The sequence below is a fragment of the Notamacropus eugenii genome, chromosome 4 (assembly GCF_028372415.1).
Source record: "Notamacropus eugenii isolate mMacEug1 chromosome 4, mMacEug1.pri_v2, whole genome shotgun sequence".
In the NCBI taxonomy this organism is placed as follows: domain Eukaryota; kingdom Metazoa; phylum Chordata; class Mammalia; order Diprotodontia; family Macropodidae; genus Notamacropus; species Notamacropus eugenii.
The window spans coordinates 15392570-15416099 of record NC_092875.1 but is presented as its reverse complement, the minus strand read 5'-3'; the positions used below and the strand labels follow the sequence as shown (position 1 = coordinate 15416099).

The window sequence follows — 23530 nt, the reverse complement described above, 5'->3', positions numbered from 1 at the left end:
AGACCTTCTTTTCCTCAGCCCGAACACAGATAATAGCAGCTAGCCACAGATGTCATATCCCAGGGCTGCTGAGGAGCAAATGAGAGACATTATGGAAAGTGTTTTGCAAAACTTCAAGTTTGTATGATAATAGGTAGCACTTTATAGCACCTGCTAGTACTCAGCACTGTGCTAAGCACTTTACACATATTATCATTTGACCTTCACAAAAATACAGATGAGGAAACTGAGTCAAACAAAGGGGAAGTGACTTTTCTGACTCTAGGCCCAGCCCAGCACTCTATCCACTGCATCACCTAAGCTGCTTGATATATATGGGTGTGTTTGTGTATGTATGTCACATATATGCACACATACTACATATACAATACATATGTGTGTGTGTGTGACATCATTATGGACAGGCCTGCACATAAAAAAGATTATTTGGGTACTTGTGTGAAAGATAAATAGACAAACTGATGATGGAAATCAGGGACACCAGTTAGAAAACAACTCCAAATAATTCCGGAAAGTATTGAGGATCTAACCTCTAAATGTCTTTGTGGCTGAAGAGAAGGGGACAATTTGAGATACTTCAATATTCCATCTGATTAGAAGTTTTCTCCTCAGTAGAACAGTAGAATCTGGCTTCAGAAACTACGAGGCCATCTTTGTTTGTCACCTGGAAAAGTGATAACCCTCCTGCCTCAACTCATTTCTTTTTCTGAAAGCCAGTCACTGAGCAATTTCCTCTGTTTTCTTTTTTCTCCTTCCAAAATGAGTGAGCACAGCAAGAGACCTGAATATCCAGGTAATTAAATAGAGATCAGAGTCTCAGTTGGAAGGGACCTCCAAGACCACCTCTTTCACCCCATACTCCTATAAGGAAGTCTTCTGCGCCACCAGTGACAAACATTGATAAAAACTTCGCTTAAACTTGTCATTTCTACCTTTGTAACAGTTCCTCAATACTCTTCCTTTTCTCCTCTGACACCATCAGTGCCATGCAGCAGCCCTCACCTCATGCCTCAACTTTTGCACTACCCTGCTGCCTTAAGTTTCCCTCCAACCCCATCCAGGCTCCATCCACTTGTCACATGGGTACTCCTTAAATGTAGTTCTGAGCATAGAACCCCACTATTTAACAAGCTCCAGTGGTTCCCTATTCCCTGCAGCATAACTATAAAATCCATTTGTAGTTTAAAGTCCTTCATCACCTACTTCCCTCCTACTTCTACCCTTCAAGGTAGTTAATCAATAAGCATTTATTAAGCACCTACTATGTGCCAGGCACTGTGCTAAATGCCAAGGCTACAAAGAAAGGCAAAAGACAGCCCCTGCCCTCAAGGAGCTCACAGTCTAATGGAGGAGATAAGAAGTAAACAGATATGTACAAACAAGGTACAGACAGGCTAATCAGGAAATAACAGTGGGAAGGCACCAGAACTGAGAGGGATTGGGAAGGGCTGCCTGTGGAAGGTGGGATTTAAGTTGGGACTTGAGTGGTGTCATAGAAACCAGGAAGTAGGGGTGAGAAGGGAGAGCATTTAGTCAGAGATGGAGTGTCATGTGTGAGGAGGAGCTGGGAGCCCTGTGACCCAGGATCAAAGAGAATGTGTTGTGGGTGAGGTGGAAGAAGACTGGAAGGTAGGAGGGGCCAGCTTATGAAGGACTTTGGCTGTCAAGCAGAACATTTTTATTGATCCTGGAGGTGATAGGGAGCCATGGGAGTTTATTGAGTAGGGTAGTGATGTGGTTAAACATGCACATTAGGAAAATCACTTTAGTGACTGAATGGAGGGTGAACTGGAGCAGGGAGAGACCAGAGGCAGGCAGATCCACTAGAGGGGCTATGACAGTAATCAAGGCCACAGATGATAAGGGTCTATACCAAGGTAGAGGCAGTGCCAGAGGAGAGAAGGGGGTGTGTTTGAGAGCTGTTTTAGGTGAAATCAACAGGCCTTCCCTGGTGATGGATTGGATCTGAGCAGTGAGAGATAGTGAGGAGTTGAGATTGACTCCTAGGTTGGGAGCCTGGGCGACTGGAAGGATGCTCTGCTTACACCTCCCTCCCCTCCACAGAGCCTACAATCCAGTGACACTGGCTTCCTTGATGTTCCCCACACCAAACACTCCATCTCCCATCTCCTGGCTTTTTCTCTGGTTGTCCAGCCTGCCTGAAACCATTATCCTCATCTTGCTTCTTGGCTTCCTTGGCTCCCTTCAAATCTCAGTTAAAATCTCACCTTCTACAAGCTAGTGAGATTGCTTCCCTTTCTCTGTATGTATTTTGTTTGTACAGACTTGATTGTATGTTGTAACTGTGAGATCCTAGAGGTCAGGGCCTATTTTTACCTTTATATCCTCAGTGCTTAGCACAGTGACTGGCGGGCACATAGTAGGCACTTAATAAATGCTTATTGAATTGACTTGACCTGATGACCTCAAGTGCAAGGAAAGCTGCTACCGTGTAAGGCAGCCCTTTTTATCGGGGGCAGCCTGGTGGGAGGTGCTTCTTTACACTGATCCAAAATGTTTCTCCCTTCCTCCAAGTTCTACCAAACAGAGCAGGTGATCCTTCTGCCACTTGGCAGACTTCATAAGTTTGAGGTCTATTCCTGAAGTTGTTTCTTCTTTGGTCTCAATAGTCCCTTCAACTGGGACAAACAAAAGGAGATGAAAAATCAGAAAAAACTCTTCCTTTCCCTGGAAGCAGCAGGCATTGGCTTTGAATTCTGAATTCAGATTCTGACTTCTGAAAACCCCAGGTACTGCAGAGAACACCAACACACTGGCCAGAGGCCCTGGGATGCCCATAGTATTCTGCTGGACTTAGACGACCCAGAAGAATTGAAGACAGGGCTGCATTTATAAAGAAATATTGTTCCACCACTGCATGGAAAATATTTATAGGTTGGAAAATATGTACAGTATGATGTGCTTTAGCTATATAACCCAACTGTATTTTCGTAGCATAAACTCCTCTGCCACTTACATTAAACACTGTATTTTTTTAAGAAAATACATTCAGAGCACTCTAAATTCCACTTTCCTTGTTCTTGACATGGTTAAGAAAGTAAAAAGACAGAACATCCCAAAGAGGCCTAGGGTACTGAGAACACTGGTAAAGACACCCAAAAGGCCTAGTCAGAAAGACTGAGATTTGATGTTCTGGGAAATGGATCCTAGGAAAGACTTTTGGAATGCTTCTCTGATTAACAGACGAGGGATATGTGCTAGAGAGAACCTTCTCTAACTATGACTTTAGTTGTCCATGGAAGGTCCTTGTCTTTGCTTTTTCTTCTGGTGATGATTCCAAAAGATTTTTTAAAAATGATCTTACAGACTCTAGAATCTTTTGGTCTGCTATACCATATACCTAGGCTTCCGTGCAGCAAGGCAACTATAAAAATTCTGAGAAGTATTGTAAACAACTAGTGTCTGCCATAAGCAAAACTGTGAAGTAGGTACAAAGCAAGTACTTGGGTCCTTCCCTGTTGCTTGGGTTATCCTCATCCCTGCTCTCACCTCTCCCTGTCCTCCCTTTTAGGAAAATGAGGGGCGTTTACGTATATCAGAGGGAGCTTGATATTTTGGATGAGTCAGGGCCTTTCAGGGCCCCACAAATCACACTTCAACAAACAAATGCCTAGTCTGCTTTCATGCGTTGGTCCCTCCAGTGAGTCTAAAGCTTATTTAAGTTCTTCAGGTGCATTCCTGTGGACATGCCTATCCCTAAGTTAGTAAGATATTTAAAGTAATCAACAGATTCATTTTTGCATAGTTTAAAATTTTAAAAAAGCCTCTTCTTAATACTATAGAAAGTTCCTAGGATCCAGAGGAAGAAGATAGGTACCCTTAAAGATAATGTAATCAAACCCCCTCATTCTACAGGTGAGTAAACTGAGACCTAAAGAAATGAGAGGACTTGGCCAAGGTCACACAGCTAATAAGTCACAGAACCAGGATTCAAACTCAGATCTTCTGACATCTGCCCGTTTGTTGTCTTCTGTTGAAATTCTCTTCCTCCATTGACCAGCTCAGGTGCCAACTCTTCCACTAGGAAGCCTTCCAGATGTGCCCAGCTATCCTCTCCTTTCTCTCATTTTCCTTGAGCGTCTTGTCTGGATTTCTACTTTGCTTCTATTACATCTTCTCTGGGATCATCCCTATTTATATGTGACCGACTTCCATCTTCTAGAATATAAGCTCCTTGGGAGACAGGACAGGATATTTTGTGTCTTGGCAGCATTGCTGCCTAGCAGATCATATAGCAGGTGCTGATTAAATGTTTGAATTGAAAAAAAGAAAATGTTTGAAGAAGTCAATGGGATTGTTTACTGCAAGTGTTTGGAAGGCAAAAGGAAAGAAAGACTTGGTGCCTGGAGCAAGAAAGCTGGTGGTTCACTCAGAATGAAAGCAGACAATGAAGAAACAGAAGATCAGATGGACATCTTAGAAAGGACATCTTCCTGCCATTATGAGAAAAAGTCTGTATTTACAAAGGTTACAAAAATGCTTCATGTGTTGCTGAGGACTTATATAAAAATAAAATTCATGTTATAGGAATAATTGGTCAGTGAACTAGACCTAGAACTGAAACAGAAGGGAAAGGTGTAAGCCAGGTGGCTTTTGAGAAATAACAGTGTTTCTAATGGTCCTGGGAGGAGCCCTGAAATTCAGGCCCATCTTCTTAACATCCTCAATGTTCTGGTGATGTTCTGCAGCTTTGACTCCTGGAATAGCATAGGCACCAAAGAATGGAGGGTGTAGGGTATTATAGGGTGATGAAGGGCATACCTGGTGGCTGTGGGTAACAGCTTACCAGTGAGTAGTTGGGGAGGAGGGACATAGGCTGGGAAAATGAGGTGAGCTGCTCCTGCTCAAGGGAAGGGAAACCCATAGGTTCCATGTCTATCCATGCAATATCAAGAGAGGAAGGCCAGAGCATATTGGGGCATGGGTGTGACTGTAAGAGTGGTTGGTCGAGTATGAGAAGGCCAGGATAGAAGTGCTGTGTTACCCCCAAGGGAGTGGGGTCCTCTTAGGTAGTACTCCAGATTCGTCCTGTCAAATTGGAACCTTAAGTAAAACTTAATCCTTCACTGTGACCAGCTTTCATCTACAAGGGTTTTTGATCTTTTTCAAGTGAATTTAGTGTTGATTTAAAGTGAAAGTTGGACTTCTTGGAAATGAAATGGTTAAGCTTTACCCTGACGTGGAGGAAGTACTTCTGTAAGTGAACTGAAATTGAGTACCTGTCTGCTTAGTCTTCTGTCTTTGGAGATTACCCACAAAAAAGTGGTTTGAGGCTGGCAGATCACAGAGGGCCTTTAGCAGAATGTGAGCGCTTTGAAGGCAGAGAAAGTTTCATTTCTGTCTTTGTATCCTCAGTGGCTAGTACACAGTAGATGCTTAATAAGTGCTTGTTCAGCTAAATTAGTCTCATACCAAAACAGTATTGGGGGGGAAGGGACATTTCTCTATCGAACCATTTTTATAATTAAGCTAAAGGCAAGCTGATTTTTGTACCTACTGAAGGCACTTGTAGAGAATTAGATTCAAGCCAGTGACCTACATAGCAGTTCTGTGAGAACCAGTGTATTACATGACCCATCCTATAGCTGCTGTCTTTATCTTTCCATCTCCTTTTTGAAGGAACAGCAAGCCTGTGTTAAGTTTGGTACATCTAGTGACACCATCATGCCACTGCCTGTAGGTTTCCTCTACTCATGCCAGAGAGGGAGATAAAAAACTCTTTTCATTTCTATCATTATTTTTGTTGTGGGTTTTTCTTTGCTTTTTTCTTTCAAAGATTTAACCTCTACATATCTGGGTTGTTACAGGGTTCACACAGAATCCCCTAGGCACTTGAAAGTGAGAAAGTAATGGATATGTTTTAAATAGATTTTTAAAATCCCCTTAAATATCAAATAGTGTTTTTAGCCCATTAAATGGTAAGACAAGCCAACCTCAAAGCATGTTCCTTCATCAGCTTTCCAGTTTTGAGGAAAGGAACTCATTTCACAATCAAGTTTTCATCGTAAGTAGCTAGAGGCAGACAAACAGATCAGAGTAATAAAAACATCTGTGTAGTAAATATGAGTGTGACCAATGGCAGCCTCTGGACAAAATTGTTACTGCCTACAGAGAGGCACCCTCTTAAATCTTTATCTGTTGAGGAAATTGTATATCTTACTTTTTAACCTCCCTGTGCTTCCTGGAGAGAGGGAGAAAACAGAAGCAGTTCTGTTGACTTAGATCCCAGCCATCCACGGGCATCAGAATGGAGCCTGCCTGTGATTTTTAGGGAAAAAGCTGTAACTGACTGCAGCCAAGTGACATCCTTCTGGGCTTGGATCGATGATTGAGTTGTCATTACAATAACTGATTGGAAAAAGTTCAGGGGGTTGCCTCATTATTGATTTTTGATCACGTGAAAAGATGACTGCTCTTGGCTTGAATTCTCTAGACTGACTGCCTAAATTAGAACCTAATATTCTGGGTTACTCCTTACTTTTGTTAGATAGTGGAGACCTTGCTGAAGCAGTAGGCTGGGGCTTTCTTCTGTTTTCCAAGGAGAGTCCTGTGACTTTGGTCAAGCTCACTAGTGGCTCAGGATGTCCTACCACTTGTGCCCTGTGGCATTTCTGCCTTCTCTGGACTAATTTTCTGCTTCAGAGAACTAGCAAGTTATAGAAAGAGAATGAGAAAGAAGTAAGAAAATAAAAAGAAGAAATATAGAAAATGAGAAAAATCACTTTTCTGAGACTGTCCTACAATAGGGATTTGTCAGAGCTGGGAGGGGCCTGAGAACAGAGAATGCCAGAGCTGGGGTAGACCTTTGAGGTCATCTAGTCCAGTTCTCTCCAATGGCATAGGAGGAATTTGACGTTGCATATAGGTAAAATTTCAGACACCATGGCAAGATGAGAAGAGGGAATAGTTAAGATAGATATTTTTGAACTTGAGAACCTTCTCAGTGTTTCTAAACCTACAACACACAGTGTACCTTCTCCACCTATGTTTAAGGGTAGGCCTGTAGTTCTCAGAAGGAGACTGTTTAGCAAATAGATGATATGAACTAGAGTAGAAAATCCTTGGTGTCGGCTTCTTAAAGCAGAAAGGATGTTGCTGGGGCTCTTCACAGAAACATATGCAAATAGTCTACTCCTTAGAATTCATATGCAAAAGGTTTATCATTCTTCAGAGTTTAGCTAAGTAGTTGTTTTGTGTAGAATGTCTGACAATGACCCAGAAGATTGTCTTTCCTTAAATAGAAGGAGCGATGCATCAGAAGTCAGTCATCTGGTGTAGACTGAATTATCCACATTTTCAGTCTAGACTGTCCCAGACTCACTGGATATGTGAACACTCAGTTTGCTTTGGCCTTACAAATGTGGCTTCTGTCACCCAGCATAGTTATTAGAAGTACTAAATACACCTCCACAGTGTGGTTCTCAAACATTCTTTTGCATGGATTGGTTCAAAACTATTTCCAAAGAATTATAGACTTTTATAGCTGTTAAGGATTGCAGTGACCGTCTAGTTCCTATTTCACTGGTGAAGAAAGAAAGTTGGTTCGCACAGATTATAGTCAGCCCACTTCCCTCCTCACTCTGGGTTTCAGTTTCTTCATTGACGAATGAGATCTAGATAGGACTGAGGCCCCTTCTAGGTAGAAAATTCTATGATTCTTCATAAGAAATGTCCCCAGGGAATCACTTCTGCCCTTGGAACTGTTTCTGAATCTTCTAGCTTCTTATAAACCAGTGGCAATTTCCAAGTCTCACCATCTTGGGCGTGGTATACGGAATCAGGGTAAAATTCTAACCAACTCACAACGATAAAATTGCTTTTCTAAGCTTCCCAATCCAATTCTGGTTTTCTGAATAATAGAGCAGAGCCAAACTCTTAATTTATTCGGCCAACCTGTCATCCAGGGGCTCCAACTCACATCTGTCTCCTCTTCTGAAAAAGGGAGACACCTATTTGTCCTTGGTACCCCTGTGCCCTGATTTAATAGATGGCTGGATGATTTGTATTTGAGTAGCAAATATCTCCAAGTGAGGTTTTACACAGCTGCATTCTGGAGTGTCATTTTCCTGCTAGCTGTACTGTAACGAATTCATTTTCTCAATAAAGAAGTCTGTTTTTGTGTTTTGTGTTTTGTATGGCCTGATTTCATTTCGTCCAGAGTAGGTCATTCTAAAATTTTACATACATAAGCAAACCAGTGATTTGATAAGAAGTTCTATTTATTTTTTCAAGGTTTTACTGTTTTAAACAGTCTAGGTTTTGGTTGAAGCCAGAGTGAATTTGAGTGGTTGTTCCCGAGGGCCAGTGTAAAACTGCTGTGACCAATTATCCCCGATCGCTTTCCAAAAACCAAAGAGAAACTGATTCTTGAACTAGCGAGGCATCCCTCTGAGCATTTTGGTCCCATGCTGGTATGTGTGGTAAGTGCATACCCATTCGCTTGCTGTGGAGGCTTCATGCTGGGATGGAAAGATAGCCAGGAAGACCCGGGTTCAAGTTCCCCCTGGACACAAACTTTCTTTGACCCTGGGCAATTCTCTTAACCTTTCAGATCTCTAGGCTGCTGTTTAAGACTCAGATTCAGAAAAGGTGCCCACCTTCATTTGTAGAGGGACTTTCCTCACCTGGGAGCTCCGCATCCCATTGAATTCAACCACACATCAGAAATAGTAATAACTTGTATCAACAAGAGGCAAAAGACTATTGTTATGGATTCTGGTCTACGCAGTAGCCTTCTCTTAGGAGGTACATTGCAAAAATCTTTTTTATAATTTATCTTTCTACTCCATTCCCCCCAGGAATGGGGGGCTGGAGGTGGGGAAGAAAGGGAAGTAGATGTGGAAAACCCTTTTCTCCCATCTAGTGGTCAGAAACGTAAGTGTCCTTAGTGTTTCTTGGAATGAGGGATTAGGACCTTGGCATTGGATGGAGAAATAATATACCTAACTCTGCTCTTAGGGAAGCAGGACTCTGATCCTCCCTAAAGCTGGGGAGAATGAGAGAAGAGAATTGTTCATGGTGATTCACCCTTCAGCTTTTTTACGTATATGCCCCTTTACAAAATGTGGGATTAGGGCAGGGTAGCTCTAAGGGGTGAGATAGCAGGGTGCTGGCCTAATTCATTCATTCATAGGAAAGGTGAGCCTAGATGCCTCTGCTCATGTGTGTGGAAATCACTTGCTTTTCCCCCCTTCGAAGCATTTTGGCACCCTAGAGTTCTATTTTGCTCTCCTGTTGGCTTCACACCTCGACAATCAACCCTCCCCTCAAGAGCTGGATGTTGAATTCACTTGTTCTTGAGCCAAAAAACTGTCCCCAAAGTTGGCTGCCTCCAGGGGACTCCAGCTCCTGAAACTTGGAATGCCAGCCTCTGATACTGGCATCAGGACCAGCATGCAGGGCCAAACCAGCCAGCCCATTGAAAAGCAGGTTGGGATCCGTTACACAGCTCGAGGGATAAAAGCCTGGTGCCTGAGCGCATCCAGAAATCGCTGCTGAATATTGTCTCTCTGGTGATTCCCACAGATGCAAAGGCTGGAGTTCGTGGACAGTCAGCAAAGCTCTGCGGTTCAGAGGAAGAGGAGAAAGGTCAGCGAGCCAGTGAGCATCCTCATCCCAGATAGAAAGTGAAAATCGGTCGTTCCTTGGGTTTGTTTTTGTCTTGTTGATTTCATTGTGCAACAAACCAACCTCAGGTCTCTGGGTAGGAAATTGAGCCTTGGTGGCCAAAACCTTTAGGCTGGTCTGCAGCTACGTTGTTCCTGAATTGGTCTTTCTAGGCTCTGGCCACTGTGGTTAAAGGCCATGATGTTGGACTAACTTTGAGTGCAGTTTGGGAAAAGGGAAACTGGCCAGAGAGCGACCAAGTCAGCAAAAGACTGCCTTGGGTTACAGTTACCACAGGCTTGAGCTGCAGACAAGCACCCATTGTGTGTGTGTGTGTGTGTGTGTGTGTGTGTGTGTGTGTGTGTGTGTGTGTGTGTGTATCATAACTGCCCTTCTGAAAAGAGAAAAGCCAGGCACCCAGACTACCAGGAGATGCCTTAACTTGTTGTAACCTGTGGGCCAGGAGCCTGATCTCTTGGCTCGAATTCTCACCAAATTAAATTGCATTGGACATGTGCGGTGCTATTCTGCCTATTGTAAAGTCAGATTTGTGAGCTAACTTAGATCTTAGCCGTGATCAAACTAAGTTCTAGGCAGAAATGTGCCCCTCCTGTAAAGCTGCTCCAATCTGACTTGTAGATCTCTTCTGTCAAACAGTCTCAAGACAAGAACAGAAATTTGAGGAATTAGGAAGTCTGGGTTCAATCTCCAGGCCTAATGTGTAGTGACTTTCAACAAGAACCTGTTTGCCCATCTATACCCTGCTGCTCTGTGATCCCTCCTCTTTATAGAGGAAGTTTGGTAGATCTGATGAATAGTATTATATGAATAGGAAGTAAATGAAAAATGTTATTTTTTCCTTTTGAAGGTGCATATAATACTGAAATTAATAATTCAATTAAAAATGAAAAAGACCAATAAAACACTGGATGTGTAATGTATCTATGGCTAACTCCACCAAAATACAAGATGTTGTTCTGCTAAATAGTCTCTTTTGTGCTGAGGTATATGTGTTCATCCAGACCAAGGGGAAAGTTAGTCATCTGGCTTTGAATGCCAGCTCCCAGATGTGCTCAGCAGCCAGCAGAAGGCTAGGTTTTCTGGTGGAGTGGACCTGGGGGCGGTGGATCCCAGTGAGTACCCATTGGTCACGCATCCTTCCTCCTGTGGCTGTACAGAAATAGTGGGGCCAAGATTACTGCAGCATCTGTACCTGGAGGACCACTTGTCCCTTCTCACCCCTATCCTGCACATTTAGGACTTTGCTAGCCATCATTTTGGGGAGGAAGCCTGGGTTGCACTGGGCGTATTATGTTATTAACAGAGCTGTGTCTGGAGTCATTCCATTTTAATCAATAAATTTATATAAATTAATTAGTAGCCTAATAAAAGCAAATCATTTATACTGAGTAGTTACCCTAATCATTCCATTACCAATTTGGAGTTTTGGAGAAGACCATTTTAATTAGGGGGAAAATTCCGTTTTCAGCTCACATTTATGATTTCTATACATTCAAGCCATGGTTGACAGATTCCAAATTATCTAAAAAACTTTTATGGTGATACTGATTCTCTGCCAAGCCTCCTAAAGGTATAATGAGCATTTCTGTTTTGTTGATGCCCACAAATTGAGTATATGTGTATATTATATCGTAAGATCTCAGATGTCCTGATCTCTTATTCTCTTTATTTTTTTGAGCAGAAAAAATTGGGAAATATACCTTTGGCTGGGTGCATCAGGAAAAGGACTTGAAATCTTGTTTTTCATTATTAACATGTTGAATATCTGATTTGATAGTATAGCTTGTACACAAATCATCTTTACAGGTTTTAGAGAATTAAGTGATGTGAACAAGATGATCTTATGGGGAGGTCTTCATTCACTTAATAAGCAAATAAGTGCCTGCTATGTGCCCAGAACTCTGTGATCTGGTAAGGTAGACCTTCATGTGTATCCTGAATGTTAATGGAATTGATTGTCCATGTGTACATCAAGGAGAAAGAGATCTTCTGTAGGAGAGGAAATTAAAATATAGACACCAAGCAGGGAAAGAGGGAGCTGGGCCAGGCAGCTGATGTCTCACCCCTTCCTGCCTTTGATTCAGTGAAGTGATTAAAAAACTTAAATGACAGTAACAAGGAAATCAAGGTGTTGTTAAATGAAAAAAAATGGTACAGTGGAAAGCTGGAAATTTTTCTTGATGTTTACAGAAAGTTGGTTTGACTGGTAAGAGAAGTCGGTTAGGTTGGTGATTACCCACAGCCTTTTAATTCTGAAAACCACACTTTAATTTCTAGTTTCTCCAATCACTCTCTAGTGTTTGGTTTCTCTTAGGTCTTTAGCTGTTCTCTGCCAGGAAGAGGTTGAAAATGTTCATCAGTGCCCTGGCTACATCTTCGGGCACATGCAAGCAGAGTTGGTATTAAACAGCCTTCCTATTTGACCTGAAATAAAGTGTGGATTTATGGCTTTGAACTGATGGGTCTTAGGATGTCCACAGGTTTATATGGTTTAAAACAAAGTGATAAAAAATGAAACAAACTGTTGTGGGCATAAGAGAAGACTAGAAAGAACCTCCAAGATTTTCTCTTGTCCAGACCCACACCTGGAGCAGGAATCTGCTGCTGCATCTGGTTCAGGTGGCAGGTCACCTGGCCTCTGCTTGAGCACCTGTCAGGCACCTCCAGACTGGTGCCTGGTCTGGACTGTAACAGAAAAGAAGATGGTATTTGATCCAGTTTACCTCTGGAGGAAGTTTTAATTAAAAACAAAATTTTTTTTCTGCCATGAGTTGGTAAATGTTTTTAGACTATAACGTGTAGGCTAATTATCAATTAAATTGTTCAGGTGTTGAGAGACGCAGCGTTCCAGGGATGAGCCCAGATACAGAGCTTTAGCTAGCCTGGCCAAAGAATAAGCATTTGTTTGATTAGGTCCAATCAGAGGAAAAGTTGTGAAGACATGAGAGTTTGTCTTTCAGGGTCCCTTTCTTACTTTCTGTCCCTTCTTCACATCCCAAAGACCCAGTGCTTAACGGATGCCCAGAGTCCCCCGCTGTACCAACCCCTGCAAGCCTGCTCTCTGGAGCAATGCCCTTTGTCTCCAGGTTCCCTTTCCCTTCTCCAGCAAAAACTCCCTTTCCTTCTGGGTGGCTGATCTCAGCGAGCCTTAGGAAAAAAGTATCTGATTAACCTCTATATTTGCATTTTACAAGATGAGCTAGTTAACTGAAAGGAATGAATCTTTAATAGAGTCATTTCTATGCAGGTTTTTTGTTTGGTTTGGATTTTTTGGTTTTGATTTGTTTTGTTTTTCTCTGGGCTGCTTTCCTTAACCTACCCTCAAAAAGACAATCAGCTCACTGCCTGCTACCCCTTCTCGTGGGGGACTTTTCTTATAGCCCAGGAACCTTCTCATTGCTGGCAGGAGTGCCTTCGGCCATAGTTAGTCTTGACACAGTTTTCCCTGAAAATGACACGGTGAACGTTTGTTTGTTTTGTTTTTTGCAATTAACCAAAGCATTCTTTACCAATGGCAGTATATTGGTGTGTGTTTGGTTTTTTTAAGATAAATTTTTGAGTCAAGGAACAGCTGAGAGTCATTGAAAGAGCTGTACAGTTTCCCAGAGAAGTTCACCACACTTCTCCTCCTGTTCAACTTTGAGTTTTTCCAAATACACAGGCAGAGTTATATATTATACGTTATTATAATATATCTTTTATATATTTAAATAACTGTAAGCCATGGTCTGGGCAAGAGGCTTTCTTCATCCACTTTCTTTCCTTTGCATATTATGAGGCTTATCACTTTTGAGTGGTTCTAGGTCTTGTTGAGGATTTGTTAGTTTTTATGGTAAAAAAGCTAGACAAAAATCCCAGTTTCAACCATGACCTCTCCAAAATAGGACTTAGTTGGAGAAATGATGCAGTGGCACAATCCCTCCCTCAAGGACAAGTATCTGGAAGACCTCAGCATCCAGGCCAGGTCTTCTTAACCTCAGACCTCAGACCCATAGAAGTCTGTGAACACAAATGGGGAAAGAAATACATCTTTATTTTTCACTAACCTTTGGGTTCCTCTGTTTTATACATTTAGAGACATTCTAGAGAGAAGGGACCCATAGACTTCAGAAGCCTTCACAAGGGAGCCTTAACATACACAGAACTCCTGAGAGCCCCCTTCCCCCACCTGGGATCTCCTCCTCCATTTGGCTTCTACCCAGGACATCCATGGGGAGCACCTGGCAGGAGCCACACAAAACTATTTCTGTGATCTCAATATTGTCCTGATGAGGCTACAATTAATACTAATTAATGCCACAATCCTTCCAATCCTCCCTCTGTCCCTCAACAGTGTAAGCTCCTTTAGGCCAGGGGCTGCTATATCTTTGCCTTTGTGCCCCAATGCCCAGCACAGTGCCAGGTCACACAAGTAAGTATGTAGTAAGTGTCTGAGGCGGGACTTGAACTTGCCTTTCTGGCTCAGTGCACTGGGCCACCTTGCTCTGTAGATGCCATAATTTCCAAACAATTAAAATTCCAGGTGTCTGAAAGGTAATGGATTGATGCATGGTGGATTCAAGCAGGCCACAGTATATTGCCAACAAAGGCTTATGTACTAGGAACGGTACAAAGGACATTACATAGGAAATAGAACATAAGAAAAAGAGGTGGGACAGTCATGCATAGTTAGAGGGGGAAAGAACAAGCACTCATAATTTGTCATATATTAAAAGGAGGACTATGTGAAAGAGATGTTACAGAAGAGAAACAAAAATTGAACCTAACAAGGAAGCACTGAGAGGTTCTGAGAGGACAGGCATGGACAGGAGGACATTTGCAATGTTGGAGGGAGGGGTGGTTGTCCTTCCTGCTCATTGAGGACCAAAATGACATCGCTATGTTGGGGTCAAGGCACAGTGCAACTGACTGTGGCTGATCAGACCAACATGGGTTCAGAATGCCTTCAGGTTGGGCACAAATAGTCCATGGGAACATTGGGGGTAGTTTCTCTAACTGCACTTCTCACTTTTTGTTTGAGCTACTTCAATTCTGCTTCACTCACACAGCACAGCCTTGCATGAGTTCTTTGCAAAATAGTCTTTTAGCAAATGTGCGTTTGTCATTCAAAAAACATGGCCAACTCATCAGAGTTGCACTTTCTGCAGTAGATTTTGAATGCTTGTCAGCTTAGTTGGAGAAAGGACCTCAGTGTCTGGTACCTTATCCTGTCAGGTGATCCTCAGAATCTTCCTAAGACAATTCAAATGCTGGTAGACTGTCCATGTCTCACAGGCATACAACAATGAGGTCAGCACAATGGCTCTGTACATCTTCAGTTTGGTAGTAAGTCTAATACCTCTTCTCTTCCAAACTTTTCTTTGGAGCCCCCCAAACACTGAGCTAGCTCTGGCAATGTGTGTCAACCTCGTTGTCAATGTGTTCATTCCTGGAAAGCACACTACCAAGGTAAGTGAACTTATCCACAGCATTCAGAACTTCTCCATTTGTTGTAAGCAATGGTTCCTTGTATGATTGGTGTGGTGGTGGCTGATGGAGGACCTGTGTTAATTATTAGGCCAAAATGAGCACAGGCAGCAGAGAATTGATCCATACTCTGTTGCATCTCAGCTTCAGAGACTGCATTGAGTGCACAAACATCTGCAAACAGAAAATCATGCACCAGCACTCCCTCCACTTTAGTCTTGGCTTATATATAGCCTTTTCAAGTTAAATAATTTTCCCTCAGTACAGTAGCTGACCTTGATGCTGTTTTTTTCCTCATTGAAGGCATCTTACCACATTGTTGAAAACATCATGCTAAAAAGCATGAGAGCAAGCACACAGCCCTGCTTTAATCCATTGGTGACTGGAAAGGTGCTAGATCATCGTCCATTATCCAGAACCTGGGCAAGCGTGCCATTATGAAACTGACATGTGCTACTGATGAACTTTTCTGGGCAAAAAAATGTACAAAAACTTTTACAAATATGATTCTACTCGCATCAGTACGTAGAATGTGTGCACTCTTATAGACAACACAAAATCCAGTAGACCTGAAAGATGAACAGCTCTTGTTTCAAGAGAACTCAGCAAGCATCCTATCCAAACAGCAGCCCTGAGTGAAATAAAGCTGGCAAATGCAGGCCAGCTTATCTAAGTCAGAACTGGATGCATGTTTTTCTGGAGTGGCCCCAGTGATGAGGATCGCCATGAAGCTGGCATTGCTTTTGTATCAAAGCTAATCTAGTCGGCAAACTCATGTGCCTAGCAAAAGGAGTTAATGACAGATTCGTGAGAATGCAATTTCTACTTGCAGGAAAAGGCCATCATCAGTGCCTATGCTCCCAACGTGACGAACTCTGATGAGGTCAAAGAAAAATTTTCTGAAGACCTGGAGATCTGTATCATTAATGTGCCAAAAGAGGGCAAGCTTATAATTCTGGGTGCCTTTAATGCAAGCATAGGTTCAAACTACCAGATATGGCAGGGAGTTCTTGGGAGGAAGCAATGGCAACCGTCAGTGGCAGAATGGGTGGATGAGAATGATTGGCTCCAGTGGCCATGAAGGTGGCTGAAGCAGGTGCTGTGGAGTTTGGTTAGATAGTGAAGACTCCAAGGGCATCCACTGCACCCAGAGACATTGCTTTCATCTTGACTTTTGCCTTGCCACTAGACTCCAATGACTGAAGATAGAATAAGGCTGATGACTTTTGTGCAACTCTGCCTCAATTAGGTCCAATTTATGCATAATTCAACAGGCATCACCCATATCATTTTACCATTTTTACCTACCTCAGAGTCCTGTGGTAACAGGCAAGTGATGAGACAACAGATACAGATACAAAGAGATCTGTAGTCACAACCCTGTGCCCAGGCAGCCCAGGCCATAGGGTCATCATCTACTGGAATGAAGCAGCAGTGGGATTTGGCAGGCCCTGGGTGTCTGAGCAGCCTTTCTTAAGGACCTGCTCATCTGCTGGCAGGAGAAGGGGCTGGAAAAGATGCCCCAAAACGGTCTCCTTTGCCTAACCCTGGCCTATTTACCCACCCTGTAGTTGAAACACAAAATGGAGCCAATAATCATAGTGATAATAATATTTATATGGCACTCACTCTGTGCTAGTTGCCATGCTAAGCACTTTATAATTTATCATCTTATTTGATCCTCACAATAAACCTGCAAAGCAAGTGCTGTTATTATCCCCATTTTAGAGACAAAGAAACTGAGGCAAACATGAATTGAATGACTTGCCCAGGATCACACAACTAGCCAGGGTTGGGGGTTAGATTTGGATTCAGGTTTTTGTTATTCCATACCCAGCACTCTATCCATGGCACCACCTACAGGGAATGCTAATAGGCCTGAGGTCACAGGTCTGTGCTCCCAATAAGTTGTTAGTGTTACAGGGAAAGGTTGGATTTGGGATACCCTCCATGGATCTTTGGTATGGAAACTCTAATTGTGTTCTGTTATACATTCTATCTACATATATCCAGGGTGAGAAGTCTCTCCCATTGAGTATGTACAGGATGCATGATAGACATTAAAATTAAAAATGATCATGGTAGTCTAGTGGGAAGGCCCTATTATTATAGGTCTATAGCAAGGGCCATGGAATGAAGGAAAACAATAATCCTCTATTAAGCTATTAAATCTTTAAACTATCCTAAGAGACTTTGGGGCTGAGCCAAGATGGTGAATTAGAGGAAATCCAGCTGAACTCTCTCAATATTCCCCTCCAAACAACTTTCAAATAATGTCTAAAATAAATTTTGGAGTAGCAGAGCCAACGAAAGTTCAGGATGAGACATCTATCCAGCCTAAGGCAACATAGGAGGTCAGCAGGAGAGGTCTGTGGCACTGGAGTGGGAGTGAGCCTGGAGTGAAGCAGCAGCACCAGCAGGGGGCCTTGGAGGCAGTTGTGACAGTGGCAGCGGCTGCTTCAGGAGTTCTCAGCCCAAAGACAGTAAGTGGGTCAGATAACTTGTCTGAAAGAGATTACAGGGGACTCTTTGCTGGCACTGGGTACAGTTGACATTGGTTGGCAATTCTATTGCCCATATATAGTTCTGGGTCATAGTTCCAGGAGGCAGAGGAGTGCTTCTGGTCAGTCACAAGGGAGCAGGGGCCCTGGTTGCAGTTCCAAGGCAAAGAGAGTGCAAGCTCTTGTGACTGTGGGGGACCAGGGGCCCTTCCTCAGTAAAGATCAGAGGGCAGACCAGAAGGGCAGTCACCACATTTCTCCCAAGATCATACCACCTTGGAAGCACCAAAAACTTGTAGAGCACCAGAACTAACTGAAAGCTGCAGGATGAAGAAGCCTAACAGTGCCTTCCTACCCCGACAAGCAAAGCTCAAACTTAACACAAAGTTCAAAGTCAAGAAATAGGTTGGAAAAATGAGCAAACAACAAAAAAAGAGCTTGACCATAAAAAGCTCATATGGTGAGAGGGAAGACCAAGATGATACCAATGTGAAAACAGCTGAAAATAAAACCTCAGAGAAAAATGCCAATTGTATCCAAGACCAGAGTTTTAACCCAAGAGTTAAAGAGACAAGTGGTAGAGGAAAAATGGGGAAAAGAAAGTGATGCAAGAAAATTGTGAGAGGAGAATTAATAGCTTGGTAAAAGAGTCACAAAAAATACTGAAGAAAATAGTACCTTAAAGGGCAGAATTGGTCAAATGGAAAAGGGGGCACAAAAGCTCTCTGAAAAAGAACTTGTTGTAAACTAGTCCAGCCATTCTGGAGAGCAATTCAGAACCATGCCCCCCAAAGGGCTATAAAACTATACATACCCATTGATCCAGCAAGACCACTACTAGGTTTGTATCCCAAAGAGATTTAAAAAAAGAAAAATGACCTAAATAGACAAAAATATTTATAGCAGCTCTTTTTGTAGTGGTAAAGAATTGAAAGTTGAGGGGATGCCCATTGACTAGGGAATGGCTGAACAAGTTGTGGTATATGATTGTGAAGGAATACTGTTGTGCTTTAAGAAATGATGAGCAGGCAGATTTCAGAAAAACCTGGAAAGACTTATATGAACAGACGCAAAGTAAAGTTAGCAGAATCTGGAGAAAATTGTACAAAGACAGAACAATATTATATGATGATCAACTATGAATTACTTGACCATTCTCAGTAATATAGTGATCAAAAACAATTCCAAAGGACTTATGATGAAAATGCTAGCCACTTCCAAAGAAAGAACTGATGGAGTATGAATGCATATTAAAGCATTTTTTTTTTATTTTATTAACTTTATTTTTCTTGGTTTTTTTTTGGGGGGGGGATAGCCTGTGTTTTCTTTTACAATATGACTAATGTGAAAATATGTTTTGCATGACTGCATATGTTTAAATTGCTTAATTTAATTGCTTAATCAAATTGCTTAATTTCTTCCTAATGAGAGAAGAGGGGAGAGAGGGAGGGAGAGAATTTGGAACTCAAAATTTCTAAAAAATGTTAAAAATTGTTTTAATATTAAAAAAAATTAAAAAGAAAGGAATTCCTCAAAAAACAGAATTGGATGCTAACCACATCCAGGCAAAGAACCATGAAATCTGAATGCAGATCAAAGCATACTACTTTCATTTTTGTGTGTGTATTTTTTGTTTTTTCTTTTTCGTGGTTTTTTCCTTTTGTAATGATTCTTCTTTCACAACATGACTAATGTGGAAATATGTTTAACATGATTGTACATGTATAATCTATATCAGATTGCTTGCTATCTTGGGGAGGGTATTGAGGGAGGGAGAAACATTTGAAATTCAAAATTTCACAAAAAATGAATGTTGATAGCTATCTTTACATGTCTTGGGGGGGGGCAGAAATACTGTTAAGGGGAAAACAGAATTGGCCACATCGAAAAAGAGGCACAAAATTTCACTGGAGAAAATTCACATTGGGCAACTGGAAGCTAATGACTCCACAAGACATCAAGAAACAATAAAACAAAGTCCAAAGAATGAAAAAATAGAAGAAAATGTGAAATACCTCATCAAAAAAATAACTGGCCTAGAAAATAGATCAAGGAGTGATAATTTAAGACTTATTTGACTACCTGAAGGCCAAAGAAAGAGCCTAGATAGCATATTTCAACAAATTATCGAGAAAAACTGCCCCAATATCTTAGATCCACAGGGTAAAATAGAAATGGAAAGAATCCACACATTACCTCCTGAAATAGATCCCCAAATGAAAACTCCCAAGAATATCATAGACAAATTCAAGAGCTCCCAGGTCAAAGAGAAAATACTTCAAGCAGTCATTAACAAACAATTTAAATGTTGTGGAGCCACAGTGAGGATCACACAAGATTTAGTGGCTTCCACATTAAAGGAATAGAAATCTTGGAATATGACATTCTGGAAGGCAAAGGAGCTAGGAATGCAACCAAGAATTAACTAATCATCAAAACTGAATGTGAGCCTTCAGGGGAAAATGGATATTTGATGAAATAAAGGACTTTCAAGCATCCCTGATGAAAAGACCAGAACTGAATAGAAAATGTGACATTCAAACACAAGACTGAGGAGAAGTGTAAAAAGGTAAATGTGAAAGAGTAATCATAGGGGTCTTAATCAAGAATCTCAGACTATTTACATTCTTATATGGGAAGATGTGTGTAACTCCTAAGAACTTTATCATTATTTGTTATTGTTCAGTTGTTTCAGTCTTGTCTTACTCCTTGTGACCCCATTTTAGTTTTTCTTGGCAAAGATACTGGAGAGGTTTACCAATTCCTTCTCTAGCTCATTTTACAGATGAAGAAAGTAAGGCAAACCGAGTTAAGTGACTTGCTCAGGTTCACACAGCTAGTAAGTGTCTGAGGCTTGGTTTAAACTCAGGTCTTCCTGACTCCAGGTCTGGTGCTCTATCTGTTGCACCATGTAGCTGCCCCTTTATCATTATTAGGGCAGTTGGAAGGAATTTTCATAGACAGAGGGCATGAATGTGAGTCAATTATGTTAGAATGATCTCCCCTCCCAAAAGGAGTGAGAAAGGGATGCACTGGAAGAAAGGGGGGAGGGTGAGATAGTAGGGGGAAAATTTTCTCACATAAAAGAAGCTCATAAGAAAAATCTTTTACAGTGGAGGGGGAAATGGGGGTGAGTGGGCAATGCTTGGACCTAACTCTCATCAGAATTGGTTTAAATTGAGAAGAACATATACACACACACACACACACACATACACACACACACACACATATACACACACATACACACACATATTCATTTGGGTATAGAAGAGTAACTTACCCGAAAAGGAAATAGGAAGAGAATGGGATAAGAGATATTGGGGGAGAGGAATGAAAGAAGAGAAGGCAGATTGAGGGAGACAGTGGTTCGAAGCAAAATAGACTTTTGGAAAGGGATAGGATAAAAAGACAGAAGAAGAAACAGAAGAAAATAGCCTAGAGGGAAATATACAGTGATCATAATTGTGAATGTGAATGGGATGAACTTACCCCCAAAATGGAAGCAGATAGCAGAATGGATTCAAACTGTGAAGTACTTGGCTACTCTGATCGATGCAATGATTCAAAGTAGTTTCAAAGGGCTCATGATGAAAACATGCAGTGCACTTCCAGAGAGATAGAACTGATGAACTTTGAGTGTGAATTGAAATAAAATTTCTCACTTTATTTTTCTTGCTTTTTTTTTTTTAAAAAGTAGCTAATATGGAAATATGTTTAGTATGATTTCACATGTATAATTGATAGCATATTACTTGCCTTTCTCAGTGGGTGTGGGAGGGGGTGGGAGAGAGGGAGAGGATTTGAAATTCAAAATTAAAAAAAAGAATGTTTAAAATGAATAATAATTTAAATTTTAAAAAACTGTCCTAAGAGTTTAGGGGCACTCTGTATAAAATATGCCTTGCAACCTTAAGCTAACTTTCCTATGTTCTCGTTGGCTCAGCTCATGAATTCTACCTACCCCCCACCCCATCTCTTATATGCCTCAAATATGCATACTAGCCAAGTTGCTATCTTCTAAGAAATTCCAACATGTTCAGAACTGTCACTTGGTGTTATAGAAGTGGTGTGGTCAGGGGATTACTGAGAATGACAACCATCTCTGCCTATCACTAGGTCTCAGAATATGCTTGTCATTCTGCAACCACAATGGATGTGGTTAGAGACCTTTTTTCATTTTTTTAAAGAAAGATTTGCCTCTGACTGTTGACCCCAAATCACCTCTCTGCTTGTACTTAGCTACTTCTTAATGATGCCCACTAATGGGCTTTCCTTAAAGAGAGTCTATTAAAATGAATTAATTGCTGTGAATGTTCAGAATCTTCCAATTCTGTTGAAAGGGCTCTCTTCTCAGTCATATGAACATAGAAAGTTTTGGACTAAATCACAATGGAGATATTCCAGACCAAATTAGAAACATACCCTCTTCAGAAATTTGGGAAAGGTAGCAAGCAGCCTCTGTCCCATGAGAACTATAAGGACGGCCAAAATGTCTAGCCACTGTGCCTTTGTGAACAGAAATCAGAAGCCATGTCACAGAATCACAGATTTAGATCCCAAAGGGACCTCACCTGCACTCACCAGAGTGGAGGAGTCATTTGCCCAAGGTCAGCCAAGTTATATGTAGCAGAGCTGAACTTTGAACTGAGCAGCATTCTTCCCACTGTCCCTTTGTAACAGCAAGCACCCCAGCATCCACAGGAGTGCCTGCTGTACAGGTTCTTAGATCTGCTTTTCTAAAAGGAAAGTAACTTTTGAGGAGTCAGCAATCTATTTCAATTGCATTCACCAACAGGGAAAATACAAGCAGAGAAATAAAGGCCAACAGACAGGGCTTCTAACTGTCTGACCATAAGCAATACGTATATCACAGATCAGCAGACACATCCAACTCTCTGACCATTGCATACATACATACATAGTTACCAGAGAGAGAAGCACCAACATCTGGGTTTTCAAAGTGAGTGTGGGTGTGGGGGGCTCCTTACATTACACCCCCCCTGCCTACCCTGTTTCTGCCCACTGGCCTTAGTTCTCCCCTTTAGGGCCCCACAAAAGAAGCCTCCCCTCTTCCACAAGACAGATCTGCACATTTGAAGGCACTTAGTACTTCACAACAACCTTGGAAGACATGTAGTTACTACAGGTATTATTATCTCTTTTACAGGTGGGGAAACCGAGACTGAGAGAGACAAAGAGGCTTGCCATGGATTACACTACTAGTAATTTTCAAAAGTGGGATGAGAGTCCTGTTGTCTCCTGAATCTGGGTCCAGTGGTCCTTGCTCTACACCACACTGCCTCAGTGGTTTTCCAATCCTCTCAAACATTTCTATTCTCCAGGTTCAATACCCCTAGTTCCTTCCATTGTCCTTCAGGTGACACGAGTTCTAATTCCCCCTATAATCCTAATCACCCTTCTCTGGGTACATTCTGGCTTGTCAAAGTCCTTCTTGAAATGTGGTGTCCAATATGGGTTAGAATACTCGAATACTCCAGGTGTGGTCTGAATAGAGCAGAGGCAGTGTTCTTCATCTGAGTCCCATAGTGATAGTAACGCAGCCTCATTAGTCAGTTCAATTCTGTTTATTCAACAGACTATGGGAATTGTAAAGATAACCAAGTCATTACCTTTCCCTCAAGGAGTTTCCAATTTAGTAGAGAGCGAAGACATTGTATTAAAATTATCTCAAGCATGAAATAGAAGATGGCGCTTGCCCGTGGTGGTGCAGTGGATAGAGCATAGATAGAGGATATCCCCTGTGCCCATGGGAGAGGTGAATATACAGAAGTAAAGGAGGGTGGTGCAATCAGAGGACCTATCCATCATGACCCCAATGGCCCTGGGCATCACACTCAACCTCGCAATAAACCTCTTGTCTAGAAAATGAAAGGGTGACCTGGTTGCCCTCT

The 23530-nt window shown here is 41.8% G+C and overlaps 1 protein-coding gene across 4 annotated transcripts in view; it reads left to right on the top strand.

Annotated features, from left to right (window-relative positions):
- Window positions 1-10614, top strand: part of HORMAD2 (HORMA domain containing 2) — a 73061-nt gene extending 62447 nt beyond the window's left edge. For all 4 annotated transcript variants that reach the window (XR_011965253.1, XM_072600017.1, XM_072600015.1 and 1 more), the window contains one exon: window positions 9547-10614. Coding sequence is in view for 3 of the 4 variants with exons in the window: in XM_072600017.1 (XP_072456118.1) it covers window positions 9547-9651 (105 nt within the window). In the remaining variant the exon portion in view is untranslated. The remainder of the gene's footprint in view (window positions 1-9546) is intronic.
- The last annotated feature ends 12916 nt before the right edge of the window (window positions 10615-23530 follow it).